General features: G+C 34.9%; 1 protein-coding gene across 1 annotated transcript in view; it reads left to right on the forward strand.

The window, feature by feature from the left end:
- Positions 1–20,324, forward strand: part of Tup (LIM1_Isl and LIM2_Isl domain-containing protein tup) — a 67,052-nt gene extending 46,728 nt beyond the window's left edge. The window contains exons 2-3 of the mRNA XM_078180846.1: positions 13,430–13,616; positions 19,973–20,324. Of these exons, the coding sequence (XP_078036972.1) occupies positions 13,430–13,616; positions 19,973–20,324 (539 nt within the window). The remainder of the gene's footprint in view (positions 1–13,429; positions 13,617–19,972) is intronic.
- Positions 20,325–21,660: the final 1,336 nt, after the last annotated feature.

Genomic DNA, 21,660 nt, shown 5'->3' on the forward strand with positions numbered 1-21,660 from the left:
CTCTTCTTAAATCTTATCCGTGCACAGTTGAAACCTTTCAGGGTGGCCGTAAATCTCAACCCTTTTCCATGCGCATTTACATCTGGCTGTACGCGCGCGGCGACAAAACGAGAGGAAAAAAAAGGAAAGCTCATCTGTAAGCTTATCCGCGCTATCGTGTACAGCCAGCGGGGACGTTCTTCTTATTTTCCAACCGGTTGGGAAACGTTTCAGGGGTCCCGTGTTTTTTTCTACCGGTTCCCGAGGTAAAATTTCTAGAAGTCGGAAGCCGATGGGCGAGACGCCTCGTTACGTTCCAAGACTCGTAAAATTATAACATCGCTCCGGCTCATTTACAAACTGTTAATTGTTCGTCCTTTTTTCCCCTACCGTGTAACCGATTTTTACGCTGTTTTATTGGACTTTGACGGACTCGGTAAAGGCTTTGAGTTTATGACCGGGTCAGCCGTGACCCTAGATACCGTATTTTAATATTAGAAATTGTATTTTATTGTTTGTGATATTACATTGTGGTTGTTCATTTGTAAAGTGTTAATTGTTCGGCCTCGTTCCTTTTGCGACACGAATTTTACACTGTTTTATTCGAGTCTGTGGAAACTAGTAAAGGTCTTTGGACGTGTTGGCAGGGTCAGTTATAACCCTAGATAGTGTGTTTTCATGTTAGAAGTTGTATTTTCATATTTGCGATATTACATCGCAGTTGTTCATTTGCGAAGCGTTAATTATTTCTTCGCTTTCCTCCGTGAAACGATTTTTACGCTGTTTTATAAAAGCTTGTCGGGCTTAATAAAGGTCTTTGAATGTATGGCTGGGTCAGTCATAACCCTAAATAGCATATTCCAATATTAGAAGTTGTATTTTATTATTTATAATATCACGTCGCGGCGGTTCATTCGTAAACTGTTAATTGTTCCTCCTCTTTCCTCTGCGTCACGAATTTTACGCTGTTTTATTTGTGTTCGTGGAAATTAGTAAAGGATTTTAAATGCATGGCTGGGTCACTTCTAACCCTAAATAGCGAGTTTTCATAGTAGAAGTTATGTTTTGCGAAGTGTTAACGGTTTCTTCTTTCTCCTCCGTGAAACAAATTTTACGCCGTCTTATAAAAACTTCTCGGACTTAACAAAGCTCTTTTAATCTACAGCCGGGTCAGTGGTGACCCTAGATAGCGTGTTTTCAAAACTAATAATTATTTATTCTCATTTCTCTCGCGACGCGAGACTTGCGCCCGTTTCATTTAATCTCGTCGAACTTACTAAATGTACTGCGAACGTCGACAACTGGGTCAGCCGTGACACCCAATATAGCGTATATTTTATACAACAAGCAATGCTCCCTAATTTGCAACATCGCGTAGCGTCCGATTCGTTCGCAAGGTGTTAATTGTTCCTCCTTTTTTCGCGCTACTTTTACGCGGGTTCGTCGAACTTCGTGAAGAACTACGAATCCATCGCGACAGCCGGGTCAGCGGTGACCCTAGGGCAACGTGAATCTTCATATCGAAAGCTGTATTCCCTTATTCGCGGTTCACTTACCACTTGTTAATTGTGTTCCCCCCTCCCCCTCCGTGTTCGTTCGACTCGAAAAGAATTTTCCCGCCGTTGTTTCTGGGTTCGTTGATTCTCGCAAACGGAAGACGCCGCGAGCATCGATGACTGGGTTAATCGTGACCCTAGGCGAAACGCATAGCACGTTCACGCTGGAAGCCGTATCTCCTTATCGGGATTATTGTGACGTTGCGGTAAAATTATTTTCCACGTGTTAATTGTTCTTCCGCTTTGTTCGGGCGAAATGTGATTTTACGCTGCCGTGTTCGCTGGGTTCGTTGACTCCGCGCGCGTAGGGGACTGGGTGCCGTCGACGGCCGGGTCACCCGTGACCCTGGACATCGTGCGCGCATTCAAAGTGGAACAGGAGATAATGAATTGCCGTTTAATTATACTAATTGTTAGAGTACCAGTCTCTCTATGATTTTCAGTTGCGGGAGTTATTGGAATTCGACGAATTGGATTTTAAAACCGTTTACGCGAACGTTTATGACATTTTTATGTCATAGTTTTATTTCGTTTATTCGATCGTTTATTTATTTATTTATTTATTTATTGCAATACTTTAACGGTATAACGAATTGATATTTGATTATAATAATTGTTAGAGTACTACTCTTTGTATATTTTTAACTGGCAGATGTTTCATTTCACTTTTATCCTTAAGTAATATTTTCATTTCATTTGTTCGTTTATTTGATTATTTGTTTCAATGCTCCCGTGGTACGATTTTTTTATATTAGTACTATATATATATATATATATATATATATATTATATTAGTTTTATATTAGTAGTTTTTTATATTATACTTCTATAAACATATTATTCTTCTAAAACAATTTTTATGTAAAAGTCATATGAAACGGAAATATTTTACTAGGTTAAAACAAATGCAATTTAAAGTTAAAATGACTGAAAAGGGTTACTAACAATTCTGATATTCTGACAAGCCTTCTGCGAAATTCTTACTAAATTGTCAGCAATTGTTAGATAAATCGCGTATCAGTCTTATAAACAATATGCCACAGATCTAAGGATAATAAATTATTAATGATATTTTCTGCAATTATGCATAAGGTGTTCTAAATCTGAACAATTACTATAGTATTATTCGTTGATTTTTCTTTTATTTCATAGTACAATATTTAGTTCGTTAATCTAAAAGTATTTCATAGAGTTAATTGAAATTAGCTTTAATGTAATGCTTTGCGAAAGTTATCATGTAGATTGAAGATTTTATGCTTTGGTAGATAACAATCATTAGCAGTGTGTAGAATAAAAAGTGATATCGAAATTAGTATGCTACATGCTTCTTATCTCGTGCTTAGCGGAATAAAAAATCATTGTTGCATATTAACATTTATGTTCTCACTATTATAAATTACATTTAGTAGATACATCTGTTAAATGCGTGAATGTATTTTTCTAAACCTTAGAAAATAAAGTGATGAATAAATATCTTTCTTATAAAATAATATATTCTTATACAGCCAAGAGTATCGTAAAGATCTTCGTTTATATTATTAATTATATTATACTTAGTGAAATTTTAAAATATCGTTGCACATAACAATTAAAAATGGAAAATCCTATCTATTCCGAAACGAAAAGTAACAAATCGTACAATAATTTGTTCACATGAATATTTACAAATAATTCCACTTCTGTTCATATTTCTTTGATTTTTCAAGACCTATTTGACATAATCATAAACATAAAACTTCCTATAATAGTCTATACCATTAAAAAAGCATATATATATTTTTAAATTATGATTAATATATTTTATAGTAATAATATTAACACCGATGTCAACATTCTAAACCAGAATAACACTAAACAATAAAAATTAGATAATATTATTAAATAGATTCTACAATATATCCAGCAAATAAAATTCCTTTAAACAATGATCACATTGTTGTACGTGCATTCGTATATTTATTTAACGATGGAAAAGAAATCTATAGAATCACCGTAACATTAGAACCATATTTATGGCGTTTCAATTGCTAATTTTGCCTTTCAATATTTATTGTTCAAATGAATAAACCTAATATGTCGCGAAGGAAAGAATTCACGTAAAATTATTCGTTAAAGTTAGCATTTCAAGAAACGCGAAACCGGGAATAAACGGTAGAGTTGTTAATAGTTTTATAAGTGCTGGAGGTTTTGTTATTCGAGGCGCGAACTACTATAGTTATGCTACTTAAACCAGTTATTAGAAGATAGGACCCATATCGTATACATGTAAGTACGGCTATTATCATGCAGGTTAGTGCATGCTGAATATAGCGTGCTTATACTTATCGTATGATAATGCAAATTACGCTCTGTTCAGCCTCGTTTACACAGGTATGCTGATGAAAGCGGAAAGATTGATACAAATAAGAAAACAATGAAAGAATACATAACTTTTAGCGCCGCAGTGTTGCCAACATCTCTAAGCAACTAACTGTATTAAAAAACGATGTTTCGACGATATTTTTACGTATCAATAAACTTCGAAAACACCTTGAACTACGTGCCATAATTTTTTAATGTATTCAACCATAATCCTTCAATATTTTAATTATTATATTTAATTATATATATAGGGATAGAAAATACAGGATTCGAGGAATGATATATTAAAGCAGATTTTATTGTTAGAGAAATGTTAGCCAATTAGTTGAAGTAATACTTAATATAATGTCCTGTATATGTAAAATAATGTATTATAATAATTAATCACAAACCCAACAATTGTTCAATTCGTATTGGTATTATTAAGAAAAGTATTAGACAATTTTTTATTATTGTCTATACTTTTATAATCTTCTTATGAAAATGACTTATTCAGTTTTATTATACTCACGAATGTTATTTATAAAACAGATCTTTCAGTATTGGAAAATTGTTTAAGTAATATAGCAAACTGTAATGATAGCATCGAAAATTTATTGGATGTTCGAAGCAGCAGTTAATAAATTGCACTAGAAATTGTAACACTTTGAAAAGTGTTCAACGTTTCGTTTCGCGATTTAATAATGTTGTTAATTTAACTTCTATGAGAATTAATGCCTCAATTATTCCACGGGGAATTGAATAGAAATTTAAATCTATATAAAATCTATCTGAAGTCTATCCGAGAGTTTTATTCGAAAGTTTCATGAAACGTTTTTCTTTAACCCGTTATGGAGGAGCATGAACCCACCTAATCGATTTTCGCCGTGAAAGTAAGCAAACGCCTAAAAACGAAACGGACTTATGAAATAGGTTTATAATGCTTCGCGGCTATAACCGCGAGCGCGGCCACGTTTATTGGAACGACCGCCACCGCTACACGCTTACATAATAGTTACCGATTTAAATATAGCGCCTAAAATCTCGGGCCACGCATGATCTCTACTTACATAAACCCCTAAATAATCTCTTCATTACTTCTCGTGTTTCATTTCTGACGTTTACCGCCCTCTTTAATAAGCCACCGAGGAATTTATGCCGACCATGTAATTCTGGCCGGTTCAATTAAACTCAAGAAACGACTTTATCATGCGTTTCTATTATATACGCACCTGTAAACCTCACCCTTAACGAGAGAATCGTGCCAATAAATGATTTATCGTTAGGACGCGTTTGTAGTGAAAATGATTAGCTGACGTAGAAAGTTCAGAAGATGGGGAAGCAGTTTGATAATATTTTTACTACATTTTCGAGTTGATGAAACTGTTTTCAAACAATTATATCGTAATATACAATTAAATATACAATTATATATGATTTATACATTATTGCAATTGTATTATATTTATTTATATGTTCTTTATATTAATTCTTCTATTATATATAACATTCTTCTTTATGTTATATTCTCCTATTATAAACAATATAATTCCTTTTATTTTATTCTTCTATCATGTATAGTATAGTTCTATAGATTCTTTATATTCTTCTATGTATTTATTTATTCTTTATATTATTTCCTTTACTTATTTATTTATTTACCTTATATATTTACAAGACGTTATTCTCTCTCTCTCTCTAATATAAATATAATAATAATAACAAAATTATCAAACAATTGTTAACAGTCTGTTAATGCGTCCATGCGAAGGAATAAATGTTTAAACTATTTTTATATCGAATTGAAAGATGTATCGTCTGAATTTAATCTCTGTAACTATTTTTTAAAATACTAACTTCTTAATAATATATAATAATCTAGTTTTTTAATTCCAGAATACTAATCTGTTCGATTAAATTGTTCTTCGAGTACATTATGGTGTTTCTGGACCCGTGGATCTTTATAGAAAATAAAAATGATCTAAGTCGATTGCAAAAAGTCAGAATCGAATAAAATATTTCTTTCTATCTTCAATAATTCGTATCTTTTTCCTATTTTAAGTTTCACTTTACTCAATTTTCTCCTATAAATACACAAAATCCGCAGTCTAATTATTAAATGCAAGCAGACGTTTTAGTACCCTTTTTAATCATGCACGTAGAACATGAAGTGTAAGTACAATTTCGATAGGCGTCTATTTCTGCAATTGTTTAACGAAAAGAATGATTTAAAAGTTGCGGACAGTATTTTCCATTTATCCAGAGACAAGAAGATGTACGGCAAAATTTATGCTACTTTTATCAAGTTTACCCTTTGCTCTCGACTCTGAGGCGCCACTAAGATTGTTCTATCACATTCCAGGATAATTTTTATATTATCGAAGCTTAAGTTATGTCAAGATTTTGTTAATGTTATGTACAAATCTCATGTGTATAAAATGTATAAAATGTATAAAATGAAGATAGTGTGAGTCACTATCTAAACTTGGATTTGCAGTTAAAGTGGCTACGAGTGAAAAGGGTTAAATGTCACAAAAATGTATGTTACTCGGCATATTACATTGTACTTGTATTATATGGTACTTGTACTGTATAGTATACTGTGCTATAGTGTACTTGTACTTTATTGTACTTACTCACTAATACTTCTATTATATTGTATTTATACTTTATTGTATTAGTATTATATCATACTCGTATTATATCGTTCCTTTATGATATTATTGGAATATAGGGTCCTGAATTGTGAAATAACTACGACATTAGTTTGAACTAACTATTTCTTCATTTGAAAGAGCAGACGGAGAGAAAGAACGTCTTGCCTCTACGAATCGTTTTTGCCGAATGAATGCTTAGAATTCTTCGGCCGAATATCGGTGCAATTATTACAACAATGTAATGGAGCCGTTTCTCCGAGCTCCGAACAATGTTTCAAAAATCCACCGCAATTCTATACTGCGTTGATTCAATCTTGCATTGAATAAAATACATACCATAATATTCAACAAATATCAAGTATAGAAGTATGTATATCGTACTTGTATTATATCATGTTTGTATTATATTGTACCTGTATTATTAGGGGTGTATCACACTCGTATCATATTCTACTTGCACCACATCACACTTGCATTCCGCAACCATGAATGACAATACTATTGTGTTGGGGAATAAGTTCCGTAGCGTTTTATATTTTCCTTTATTTTACAACGATTTGTTGCTGTTTGACAAAGTATATAATATTAATTCGATAGAGCTGTCTCTGCTCCACAAAACTGTACTAATCGTCTTTCTGAATCATTTAATTTGTTATTACTTTTGAGGCTGTAGCGACACACACGGTCGGCGACCGTAATAACCATTCGAGCTGTCCGAAATATTATTAAAAAAAATAATAAACAATAAATAGTAGATAATGGATTAATTTATTGTTGCAACACTTTGTCAAACAGCAACAAATCGTTGCAAATTAAAGGAAAATATAAAAACGCTACGAACTTATTCCCCAGCCCAATATATCTCTCAATCTTCTTACAAGCACCTCAAACTCTCCTCATCGCGCAACCCCGAGGCCCGAAGCGCCCCAAAATCTCGACACCCCCTCGCCCATCGCCCGCGACAGTGCCCAAACGCCGTAGACACCGTACAGAAAAAAAAAATAAACGAAACTATCGAATGAAAATTTCGGAGCGTACGCGGCGCGTCCGCGCGCGTGTAAAAGTCGCTTGAAGTACCGGATATCAAGGGAAGAGAGGCTGCGATACGGGGAATGACTAGCATTAAATACAAAGCAAGCTCACGGGACAATATTCGAAATAAAATAGCGTGGCTCGGTCGGCGAATAAAAGGGAGAGAATCAGCGAGAGAAATAAAGGAAGACGAAGGTTGTCGCACGGACGAGGGAAGCAACGGGAAGGGGGATGGGGAGAGAGGAGAACAATATTGCGACAGCCGTCAGATTTAGGAGCAGGCAGAAAGGACTGACGTGGATGGTGTACCGAAATTTATCGAACATCTCTCCGGCTCGCCGATAAGGCGTCTCTCTCTCTCTCTCTCTCTCTCTCTCTCTCTCTCTCTCTCGCCGATCTCGGGGCTGCGGGGGACAGACGCGCAGAAATGCATTCGCGAAACGAGAGGAGAGACGCCGTGTGGAATCTGCGCCGACTCGATGGTTTCAGCCTCGGAAATACTGGGCGGAGTTTCGAGCTACCGGAGCCGGACGCGCGCCGCCCAGCTTCGTCTCCTGTTCGTCCTTCTGTTGGAGCCGCTCGCCCCTCTTCGCGATCTTTCCCAACCCTATCCCCCCCCCCCCGTTACGGGGATTTCTTTCACGGCGCGTTTGCAGCGCGCAAACGCGCCTCGACGCCGGCTATAATTTCCGAATGATGCACCGACAGTGTGCGGCGCAGCCACCGTTCCAGCCGCGGCTACATCGATGCTCGTTGCCTCCTCGACGACCGTCCGTCTCGTTTCTCTTTGTTTTCACCTCGGTCCTCCCGTCCGAGGCGATTAGAAGCGGAATATCCAGGCATTTTTTCTCTCGTTTCAGACGTCGTCGGCCAAAATTTATGGCGGAATGATAGCCCGATCCGCGGCTTCGTGGAAACTTTGATACGCGATTGTCGCTTGAGAAATCTTCCGATTCGCGTTCGGCTTCGTCTAAATGCGTTCGAGTATCGTGAAAATTCTGTTCCCTTTTGTTTCACTGTTGCTTTGCTTTCGATAATTATGTTAGGCTGGATTCTGTTTTTTTTTCAAGTTCTCAGTGTTATTGTATTTCATTGAGAATGGTTTTTATTGATGATTTAGTGGTTGGAAATGAGAATCTGTTGCAGTTGATGTTATGTTAATTCAACTGGGGTTAAAATTTGCTATTCTAGGGTTTAATAAGTAGAGATATTTATTGACGATAGATGCGGTTGATAAAATAAACGTAATATATATTTTAAATTTGCATATTAGATTAGTGTGTAATTGATGGATTTGTTAGATTAGTTGCAGATATTGGTTGTTAATATTTTTACTTCTTAAAACCTTGCTACCAAGGGGTGAATTTAAATATTTTATTTATTTAGATATTTATATATTTAGATACATCTAAATGTTTAGATATTTATATATTTTTAGATACTTATATGTTTATGTATTTTTATATATTTAAATATTTACCGGAAGCTAATGCGACTGAAGAGTTGATTTCTTTGCTTTCTATTATTTATTCAAGACTTAGCGAAGCTGGCTGTCCCAATTATTACCATCCTGGATTAAAAACATAAAAAAGTGTTGTATATAAATGAACTATCTATATTTTGTTATTATGTTTACCTATCAGCGTGTTAGATTGATGGAAATGTGTCAATTTGTATAGAAAGACGCAACGAGACCCAGGAGGCGTGGCTCTCTTCAACCTAATGTCTCGTGCAGGTTAATTCCGTGTCCTGTTGTAGAGTGATTATACAGGGTGATTCGCAAAACTGTAACAAACGATATAAATTACCTTAAAAATATCAAAATGAGAAATAGTTTTCCCATAGAATCCTTTCTTCATCCTGTATAAAAATGTTTTATATCAATATTAACGAAAAATAAATACTAAATCACGCTGTATACGAACACAATTAAAATTTCATTTTCTCTTCTTTAATTGTTCTATTTATTACATGTTACTCACTTTTCTAACATTAATAATTAAGACAGTCGATCTATTCGCGTTAATAATTAACCATTATAGGAAAGGAGGAATTATTAGCATAACTATAAGTTGTTGAGACGTACCAAATGCATTGTTTAAATTTTCGTTAAATGTACAGATAAATTAGAAAATACAATTATTTCTATTCTTCTTCATTCCAACCGATTCCAATTAAGGTAAATATAAACTGATCTAATGTTCTAAACAAATTCTTAGTTCGATCCACTATGGAGAAAGTTGTTTATTAAATATACATATCATTTACAACTATTAGAACATAATTACTTATTTACAAGTATAAAAATTATTTACTTATTTACGAGTATATAACGGTATTTACAAGTGACTGTAATGAAAATTTGGTTAACTCTCTATGATAATATAACTGGCAGCAGCATTTCAATGAGAATGCTTTTGTAAATACCTGCGCGACGCGTTTTGATAAATTATACGAACATGTGCGCGTACGGATAAATTACAGAACTAATTTAAGGTCGTCATAGACGACGTTCGTTGCCGGTAAAATTCGCAGTCACCGAATTTACTTTGGACGCGCTGCGCTTAATATCGTAAATATCAATGTTAAAGTATCTGAGCGCAGTTGTTCCTCAAACATAAACATTTATCTTGTCACACGTATGGTCACGTGAACGACTGAAAATATTTACCCCGACAGGCTTACAGTTTAATACGTTATTTAATAATTATTATTTGTACATTAATAACATTCAATGCCCCGGATTATGTGACGTCCTGCGCAGCGACAATTAATTGAAATTTTGTTTGCCAAAAGTGTTCTACATGTAGAGCGGTGTAATTAATGATTCGCGTAGACATTTCGTACATTGATATTATATAATATTATAAAGGGTGCGGATCGTTTTCGTAACTTAAATTATGTACTATGCGCCAATAAATAATTTTTTAATATACTGTTAGGTTTTTTTGCTATTTTACTGCAAGTTTTCATGCTTTTATAGTTTAGAGGCAGAAGCTGCAATAAACAAACTTTAATAGAATTAAACGCGATTGCACATTAATTAAATAAAAGAATAAGAAATAATGAATGATTAATGAAGAACTTCTACAGGATTGTAAATTTGAATAAAATTCAAAGCAGGTGCATAATGGATGCATAAAATTATGCATCTAGTCTGCGTCTAGTATTTTAGAGTATATGCAGATGTTTCAAGTGCATGAAAATGCATAAATCAACGAGATGCAACAGCATTTTAATTTTCTTCTTACGACAAATATTTTAATTGAACAAGTAGACCTCGCAATTGTTGGATAACCAAAGAAAGAAGATTCCTTTTAGTTCCCATTTCTTACAACCCCTATATATTTATTGTATACCAAAATTATGCTAACATATTTAGTATAGTGTATTATATTAACATATTCAGTATTATCTATTATACTGACATATTCAGTATAATGTATTATACTAACATATTCACCATAATCTATTATACTGACATATTCACCATAATCTATACACTATATCACTATAATCTATATAACCTGACATAACCTAACATATTTAGTATTGTCTATTATACTAACATATTCAGCATAGTCTATTATACTAACATATCCAGTATAATCTATTATACTAACATATTCAGTATAGTATGTTATACTAACGTATTCACCATAATTTATTATACTAACATATCCAGCATTAAAAAAACAAAGCTTCATCTTTATTTCTTAAACGACTCCATTCAATTGACAGTGAAACGAAGCGACGTTAATTTTTTCACTACCTTTACATCATGAAAAAGTAAACAGGTCTCTGTAACAATAGAAAATTATTTTTTATTGCAAAAAGTTTGTTGCAACCTCGACGCATCGCGTACTAAATGCAAGATCGTGTTGAATAGATGCGCTTGACAGACGAGCTCTTCATACGCTTTTGTTCCCCGGAGGAACGTGTGAAGGCTCGTTGAATCACATGTCCTTCGCTTAAATCTCAGCACTCCTCCCCCCCCCCCCTTTTTTCTCTCTCGAACGAATCTCACTCTTGAAATAGAAGTCGATGACTGTAATTATCGCGAAATGTGTCTGCGGTGGCGGTGCGGTATGACGCGACCACTAGAGAAAACTCCGTTTCATAGCGGTGCTCGCTTGAAAAGGTTCGGCAACAATCGATAATTGCTCTCGTAGCTCTCGTTAAACATTTCAAATGATTAATGACTGTCGGAGAGGGTGTCGCGCGACTGTCGGTCACCGTGTGTATGATATTTAATATTTATTCGTAGCATTTATTTACAGTATTTATTTGTAATATTTATTTGTAACATTTATTTACTATATTTGATTACTATATTTATTTAGTTTATTTATTTATTTATTTATTTAGTATATTTATACATAGCCTGACATAACCTGGCAAAATCCTTAAATATCTGGATTGGTAAATAAATATAGCAAATAAATATGCTAGTATATTTATTTGCTATATTTATTTAATATTTTATAATTTTAAATATGCTAGTATATTTATTTGCTATATTTATTTACCAATCCAGATAGTTAAGGATTTTGCCTTTTAATATACATCTAAACGATAGTAACTGATGACATGGTAGTATAAATAATGTTTTCGTGGTTCCAAGGAACTATAGATATCAATTAAATTATAAATTTAAGTATTATATATACAGTAGTAAATAAAAATGCAAAGTATTCCAATCTCTTTAAATGAAATATACATTATTTCGTTCGTGCTGTACGATCTCAATCGTTTATGGTTAATTAGGTTAGTTATTCAGTGCGCACAGGGAACGAAAATAAGTTGGCCGTTAAGTACATTTCGGTTGCGTGTTAGTTAAGAGTGCATTGTTAATTATCTCGTGAAACAGTAATCGCAATGAATGAGAGAACGATCTGCCAATCACGGTATAATCAAATTACACAGCGATGTCGCGCAAATTCAATTACATTGTACATTGTACTACACGTACTGTATAGTCGCGACCAATTATTAGAACTTCAGCCGCGTGATCGAAGTGAATTGGCTCCATGTAAAATTTATATTTGTTATAAGATCGTTTGTTTTTAAGCAATTGTTCGCTCTATTCTGTGTACAAGAATACTTATAGATATGTTAAATATATAATACTTATGTAGTTTTTAATATAAGACTAATATATGGTAGTTAATAATACTTAATATAATACTTATAGATAGTACTTAATAGTAAATAATATAATACTTATATAATAACGTATAGTATAGTACTTAATAGTACTTAATTATATTAAATTAGATAATTAAAAATACAATGTATAAATTTTCTAATAATACTATAGATCAAGCATACATTTCATACATAACCTAATATTGCTATATAATTGAAACGAATAAAATTATTAAAAAGCCATACAATATAAGCACCATTTAAAAATTGTAGTACAAAGCGTACATTTCCTACTAAATAACCTAATATTCGTATTTAATTAATACAAATTATTAAAAACTATATAATATAATCTAGACACCATTTAAAGACAGGACTAAAATCACAATCTCGTTTTTATCAATCACTAAATATCAAACAAACCTCTATTGCCAATTACTAAACAAAACTCACTTTAGCGAATAGAACAATAAAAATACCGATAAAGGTACTGTCGCGATCTTCATGAAAGGCTTACAAAAATTATCGTTCTATCTATGCACCGACGCATCCCTCTCAAAGGGTTGACAACCCTTTCGCCACGAGTTCTCCGAGATCCGCCGTCAGCGAGACCGTCCGCCGTTCGAGCGTTAATTCCAATGTTATTTCGGGTCAAATGAAAAGGTGCGATAGAAAAGGAGATGCGAGCTAACAGGAAAATTCTGCTTTTCTTTACAGAAAACACGAGCTCGCATTGCGTGGGCTGCGGCGGCCGCATCCACGACCAATGGATCCTGCGGGTCGCGCCGAACTTGGAATGGCACGCCGCCTGTTTGAAATGCGCGGAGTGCCAGCAATTTTTGGACGAGCACTGCACCTGCTTCGTACGGGACGGGAAAACCTACTGCAAACGAGATTACGTCAGGTAACGAGACGACGCCTACCCACGTCACCGCTGCGCCAGCGACGTTTCAATTAGCACCGCAATTACACTTTTTATCCCCGCGCCGCGCGGCGCCCTCGCTTTTTCATTGCGCTCCGCGGAACCTGTCATCCCGCGGCATTAACGAAACTTTTTTACCGGCATCACGGGAACAACGCGAGACTGCTTGACACTAGGTCGCGGATCTTTATGTTATATTTTTGTCTTAGGGGCTGGTTTGTGAATTTTCACGTTTTCTCGAGGGAAAATTATTCTTTTTTGTTGCTTGTGAGCATGATGATATGGAAAAAGGTAGAATTTTGTTTGAGAGTGTGGTTGGGATTATAAATTACTATTTTTATTCGTTGTTTTTGATACTGAGAAGTCGTTCGTAGATTAGGGGTTGTTTTATGTAGAATGGAAATTGTTTATTTAGATTGGAGATATAGTAGTTGGATGAAAAGGTAGTTCTTCTTTTAATAGTTATGGTAAGGGATGTTGTGTAATAATATTCTTGAGTTGTTTTATGATTTTATATTGAATTGTTTTATGTTTTATTTATTGTTCTGTTTAATTTGAAGGAACAGTAGTTAGATGGATATATATCTGTTCCTTTAATATATATGATAATATTTATGATAATATATTTATGATAAGTTGATGTAGTGTAATAGTATTCTCGGATTGTTTTAATTGTCTTCAGATTTCATATTTGACAATTTTATATTTTATAAACACTAGTTCGAAAGAAATATATTTCTCCTTCTAATAATTATAATAAATTGACACAGTGTAACGATATCCTAAAGTTCTCCTAATAATCTTACAATTTCATATTTAACCTCAATAATTTAACTATAGAAAAAGTAACAATTGAAAAATTTATAAAAAACTATCATTAAGTTCTCACGCTGTCTCTTCAATATTCTCGAAACTTTTTCGAACAATCCATAATATGTCCATAAGAATTTTATAAAACAATTTTGAAACACGGATTTCCTATTCCCTTTTTCTTTTTAATCCAACCAAGTGCAACTTTTAACAAGAATGACGTACGCATCGTTTAGAGTAAACTATTCCCTCGAATATCGCGTAAAAACGCGAGTGATTTCACCCGTTAAAAAATTCACACTGTCGGAATAATAGATGCGTGTCACCGTGGGTCAAACGCGGCAATATTTTTGCCGAATAAAAGACACAATAAAAGCGTGTGATCAAGAGTCACGAGCCGCGGTGACGAGTCGAATATGAAACGGAATAAATGTCCTTGACATTTTAAAGTTCGATAAACGTTTTATGGCCTTACACACGCGAATAAATGATATCACGAGTAATGATGGAAAGGTGATCAATAAAACCGCGAATGTAATATTCATGAGGGAAAAAATGATTCAGGATCACGAATGTTGCATTTTATGGAAGAAAGGATAAGCGAGAACTGAAGAGATCTGAAATTCGAGAAGACTCGATTTTGCAATTGAAATATGTTTATTGTAAATACGATGGATGGGGGAAACTTCGTTTTTATAAAATTTATTTAAAATTAGATAGTTTTATTTAAAATTAGATTATAATAAATAAATATAATCTATACGTTAATGCATTTCCTGAGACAGGTGAGTCAAGTGATTTTCGCGGGATAGAAATGAAATAAAATCATATTATACCGAATAGTTCAATTTTTATTATTATTGCAATGTAATTAAGGAGAAAAGTTTATATCTTCGACTGAAATTTAATATACATAGATTGACAAATTAATGCTTTGTTAAATTAATTAGTACGCTTCTAAGAATACATAATCAAGAACCGAAGTTCGTTATTAAATTTAATTAACGTTGGCAGCGTAATATAGAATGATGTAATTTCTAATATATCATATGTATAATATATAATGTAATATAAAATATGGTATAATATATCATTTAATATAAAATATGGTATAATATATCATTTAATATAAAGTATAGCATTGGAATATATAATTAAACTTTTGATAAAATATCTACTATATATTCTAGTAATATAACCTCAAAAGCTGTGCAGAAGCCCCTTGCAAGATGCAACGCTGTATTTTTGTACATATGAAACATTGAAATCTGTTTAAAAGAATATTTTTAATAAGACAAGGAGATCGCTAAGATGTCAAGTGTTTGCCAGTATAATTAAAATTCATTAAAGATGATCTACAATAACATTTCGCTTTCGATTTCTTCATTGATTGCTTCACTGTTTTAACAAACTATTATTAAACTGCGTATTCTAATTATTTATTGGAAAATGGAACGAGTACGTTAAAAATAAAACAAATTGAACGAAAACAAGAATGTTAATATATCAGTTTCAATTAATTAAGGAGATTTAAGAAGGAAATAGACCGCGTTGGATTCTATCATTTGAAAAATCATATAAATGTATAATACGTTCTAATAAATTTATATAATATGTTTATAATAAATTTACGTAATTTATTTGAAATAAATTTATAATAACATACTTATTCATAGATTCGTATGACACGAAATGTACAATATATCGCACAAACTCTTTGTGACACAAAAAAGATATCTTATTTATTCGCTTAATTAATTTTCGTGCGCCGATGTTCGCTCCAAGCACGTTCTAACCTCAGACGCTGGAATAGAGCGCAACGATGGTGCACGGTGACTGATCGGGAATCGATTAATTATGCAACTAAGCGTACACTAATTTCCGCGATAACGCGAAAGTGAAACGTCGCGGTGTGTAAATTAGGCGGCGCTGCCGCCCGATCATCAGATAATTAACGGCGGGAAAAATATTTTTCGCGGCACAGAATGTATCCGTGAAATCTCGTTGAAGGATAAGGGGAGTCGGTACAATCGAGTGCAATATGGTAATTAATGCAAAACCGGGCAGCATTCTCGAGCGACACGCGATACGGTCTTTTTGGTTACGCATTTGCAAACGGCGAGATTCCAAAGAGAGAACGGGCACAATAAAAAAAAAAAGAAAAAAAAGAAAAAGGAGGAGCGCCGCTAGCCCGGCGCAAAGAGGGAGGAAACGAAGAAAGTAAGAGAACTGACAGACCGTTTCTTCGGTGTATTTTTATCTGAGATATGCTGAGTAGAAGTTGCAGTCCGCCCCGAGGAACGCATCCGGGCCGAAACAAATGGAATTCACACGTCGTTGCATCGACACTATGAAAACCGAACGGAAAATTCGAGGCTGCCGGGTCACTTTGTTAAATTAAACAAACTCGGCTCCTCGACTTTTTCTATTTTCAAAGAGCGTGATACAGGTCCTAGCGAACGTTAATAAATATCAGCGAATGAAAGGTTCAATAGAAAATTGTTGAATATACGTTTTGCTTTATAGTATTGTAAAGGTGTTTCTTAAAATGTTAAGAAACGATATGAACAACGTAAGACAGTGATATTATCAGACTATCTCCGATCGCTTTACTAAATTCTTAACAAAAATCTCACTTCGCGCGATAACAAAAGAAACACCAAGCAGCCCGAACTTGTCCCCCGTTTCTTCCTCATAAAACGACTAAAAAAGGAATCTTTCATCAATTTTTAAGCAGTCTCTCGAAAAAGGAAACTTCGCTCTACAAATCTATATAAAGTAGATTCACGAGAAAAATTTTCCGACGATTTCACAGACGGTTCAATTTGCAACTTTTCCGAGCGTCTTCGATGCTCGCTTGATTTGTCTCCGTATCGTCGTCCGTTCTTGATCTACCGCGTTGCATGGATGCACTTTAGGAGAACAAAAGTGGACAAGGTACGACGAAAGCAGAGACACGGAGCTTCGAGACGAGTCCAGGCTGGTCGCCGCGCGATCGTTATTTCGGTGGCGTTCGAAGGTCCGCCGCGAATCGGAAATCCGCGGACACTTTTTCGCGGCCGCCGCGAGGCGAGGCGATCTGGAAACCGAGAGAAACGGCCACCGCGAAAGAGAGCAGGCAAAAGCCGGCGAACGGCAAACCGGGGAACGCGTTTCACGGATTCGTGAGACCGAAACGTCGCGCCCCCTTTTCCAACGTAATCCGAAACGAGTGGTGTCTTCGGCGGGAGAGAAAAAAAGGCGGCGGAACATTTTTTCGACGGACAGCATCGATCGAGGGACGACGATCCACCTCCTCCTCCTCCTCCTCCTCCCCCTCCTTCTCCGGCAACCTGCGCCAAATATTTTTCCTTCGTGAACAGCCGGTTTATTTGCATTGATCCATCGGACGTCGAAATGCCTCCGAAGACGACGAAGGGGAGACTGGCATATCCGGTCGACACGGATTTGCCAAGCGCCGCGAGAGAGAGAGAGAGAGAGAGACAACGATGACGCGTGTTTGTTGTTTCTATCGGCTCGCACGAAAAGTCGAAACAACCGCCGGTGGTAGGCCACGGGTGTTCTACAGCCGCCCCCCCGTGTAAATTCGTTCGATCTCGTTCACGCAATTAGGCGAACGAAACCTCGAAATTGTCCTGCTCGATGTTCGCGGATTTTTATCGTTTCATTTATTTGTTAACGAACTGATTGTTCTCGAGGAATATTTGTCGCATCGTTGTAATTGGTGTATGCGACGAAAATGATTTTATTTAATCGTATATTTTATGGAAATGTATTTGAATGAAGTGTGAAGGAAATTAAATATGTATAGTGTAATTAATTAGATCTTTTCGATGGGTGTACTTGTTGTTCTACGTGATTAGTATGCTCGTTGATCGAAAATAAGTTTATTAGATTATGTTGTATATGATATAATTATTGCTAGATTTATTATTTATCATTGTCTCTATGTTTATTATTATTTAGTAGTTTGTTCGTATACTGTCGTAAAATTATGTTAAATGTGCTTGGGGATTGTAATCTTTTCTTTTAAAACAATAGTATTTGCAATTATATATAATGTATTATAGCATATTATATTTTATATGTATTATAATATAGTACAGTATGTATAATATTTTACATAGTATTATATATTGCATACATTATAATAGATGATACAGTATATATGTTATCTAATACTGTATTATGTACACTATAATACATATCATAAAATATACAATATAATATAGTAATTTTATATTATGCAATACCAAAAGCATCAAAAGAATATGATAAACCATCAAAGGAATACGGCGTCGCCGCAATTATCACCAACCATAATAGTCGCATGAAAATGTCACACGAGCTACCATATTGAGCAATGACAATAAAATTCTCTACACAAAGCCAACGTAATTGTCAACTACTGTCGCCTGCCACTTGATTTCTGTCTAGCGTTATTACAATAATATTTCATTATACTCGATGAAAAACAGAATTGTACGCTGACATAACGCGCGATGTTTAGGCGACAAGGTGATCGCATTTAAATCAGCTGCAATCAATCGCGTTCGAGCATCGCGATGCAATTAAGCGAATTCGATTAATCGAATCAAGGCGATTGCAATTGACTGACGGCCGCCGGATTCAATTACGCGAGGCACGGGGACATTCTTTAATAAAATTAAACAATCTCGGAATTATTGGCTAATGAATTGAATCAGTGTAATTCGGTGTACCCGAATGAAGTTAGTGGGGAAACGATGTTAGCGCAATTGTGGCCGATTGATCGAGGCCACTGTGCTCGATGAAATATTTCAATATTATATTGTACGTAATACGGTATAATATAATATTAGCATAGTATAGTATTGTATAATATGATATATTGTGATATTAGAATAGAATAGTACAGTATAACATATTGTAATATTAGAATAGTATAGTATAGTGTAGTGAAGTATAATATAATATTAGAATAGTATAGTATAGTATAATATATTACAATATTAGAATAGCATGAATAACATGAAATATTATAGTATTGGAATAGTTTGGTATAGTATAATATAATATATTATAATATGAGAGTAGAATAGTATAGTATAGCATACTATATTATAATATTAGAATAGTATGGTATAGTATAATATGATATAATATAATATTAGTATAGTATTCTAGAATATAATATAATATCAACATATCATAGACAGTACAGTATGGTCTATTGGTATATTATATTAACATAGTATAGACACTACAGTATAGTATAATATAATATAATATATAACATGTTACAATATAATGTAATATAACACATAAAATATCATACACATAATCATATACATATACATTATCACGTGTCATTATTCCATGTCGCGTGTACCCTCGATAAAATCATACTGCCGTACACAAATATTAATTAATTACAATTTCTAAATGAAATGTAAAAATGATAGAATTTCGAATGTAGAAATCTAAGAAAGAGGGTACCGTTACATTGAACTGCAGATCCGATGATCGACAATGCCATTTTGTTCCAGATTGTTCGGTACGAAGTGCGACAAGTGCAGTGAGTGCTTTAGCAGAGACGACTACGTGATGAGGGCAAAGAGCAAGATTTATCACATAAAGTGCTTCCGATGTTCGGCGTGCATGAGACAGCTAGTACCTGGTGACGAATTTGCTTTGAGGCAGGACGGCCTCTTCTGCAGGCACGATCACGACGTTCTCGAGGGTGGCAAGCTATGCTCGGGGCCCGGCGGTGTTCCAGGCAGCGAGAATAATAATAACGCATCCCTTATGAATAATAATCACCATCAGCATCCCAACGACGGCTCGATATCAGGTAACGCCTCTCTTTTGTCACGACCATGTTCCTCTATTCGTTGCTAAATACGCACCCCTATTCGACAAATCGAAATCCGAGGTTTAATAGTAACTAGATCGTGGATTTTATGCATTTATTACAAAATTGGATTGTTTTAATTTAATGCAGTGTATGAATTCGAAGCATTCGATATTGTTAATGTATTATTTTTAATATATCAAGATCGCTAGAAGGAGGAGCGACTTGATATTTTGTTTTTATCGCTTGCTAGTGATGGAGAATTTTTATTTCGCATAATTGGGTTATTTTATTATTAATGATATATTTATTTCAACAGTATAATACTCGGTAATATTATTAATATTATTAAATATTAATGACGTTGTTAATAATATAACTATGTTATTAGTACGTCTGTTACAACGTAACCAACTTTATTTTGAAGTCTATTAATAACAATACCATTAAATATAAATATTAAATATAAATTGACCTTTCTTCGTCTCAAACATTCTACAATCTAGAAACGGTAGGTCAAGGGGTTAATACAAAAATTATTCAAAGATCACCTAAACATACAACATATAATAAAAGCTTATTAGAACTAACACAAAAATCAAAATTCTACATAAATAAAAATTATTTAAAAATTACTTGAACGACGCCGGGGTGTCGCCGCTGGATTCGCAAAGGGTTAACGAACGTATCGAACGGCGGCTCGATCCAGAGATACTACAATATTCAAGCGACAGTCGCGGCATTGATTAAGGATAAAAGGGTAGCCTACTGTTTCTCGCTCGGTATCGTAAAGTGGATCGTGATTGAGTGACAGTATCATAACGTTTTATCGCGTCGCCAAACGAGCGTAACTTATTTGTGGATTAAATTGTCTGGACACAGTCTATCCGGCGCAAAAGGGCAAATTTGCAGAGGGGTATCCGCCGTAGGGGGAGCTCAAAGGACCACCCTTGACGCGGCCTGTATTGTGTTAGGATTCACGGGGTCATAATTAGGTGTTGATAATTGAAGCCGTTAAGACCCGCGCGAGCCTTGACCACTTCCCTCCTACGCGGGCCGGATTACACGGGATTAGTGTTCCGCGTGCCAGCCATTCTAATATGTACACCCTCGCATCGCGCGCCGGATAGGACGGATTAAACGTCCAATGATGCTCCCGTTAATAACGAGTTAATTAGACAACGAGGTGATCGCGGTGTCGGGTGGATCACGTGTCCGGGTATCGGCAAACAGACCGTAAACAAGCCGATTACGTCGTCGCGAATCGCCGTGGAGCTTCTTGTTTGTTGTTAACGTAGCTTAACTAGTTATTTCGAGGTTATGTGTACCTATTTTCGCACGCTACTTTGATCGTGTACCTTAATTAGAACGGTACTGGGAAAA

The sequence above is a fragment of the Augochlora pura genome, chromosome 5 (assembly GCF_028453695.1).
Source record: "Augochlora pura isolate Apur16 chromosome 5, APUR_v2.2.1, whole genome shotgun sequence".
Classification (NCBI taxonomy): Eukaryota; Metazoa; Arthropoda; class Insecta; order Hymenoptera; family Halictidae; genus Augochlora; species Augochlora pura.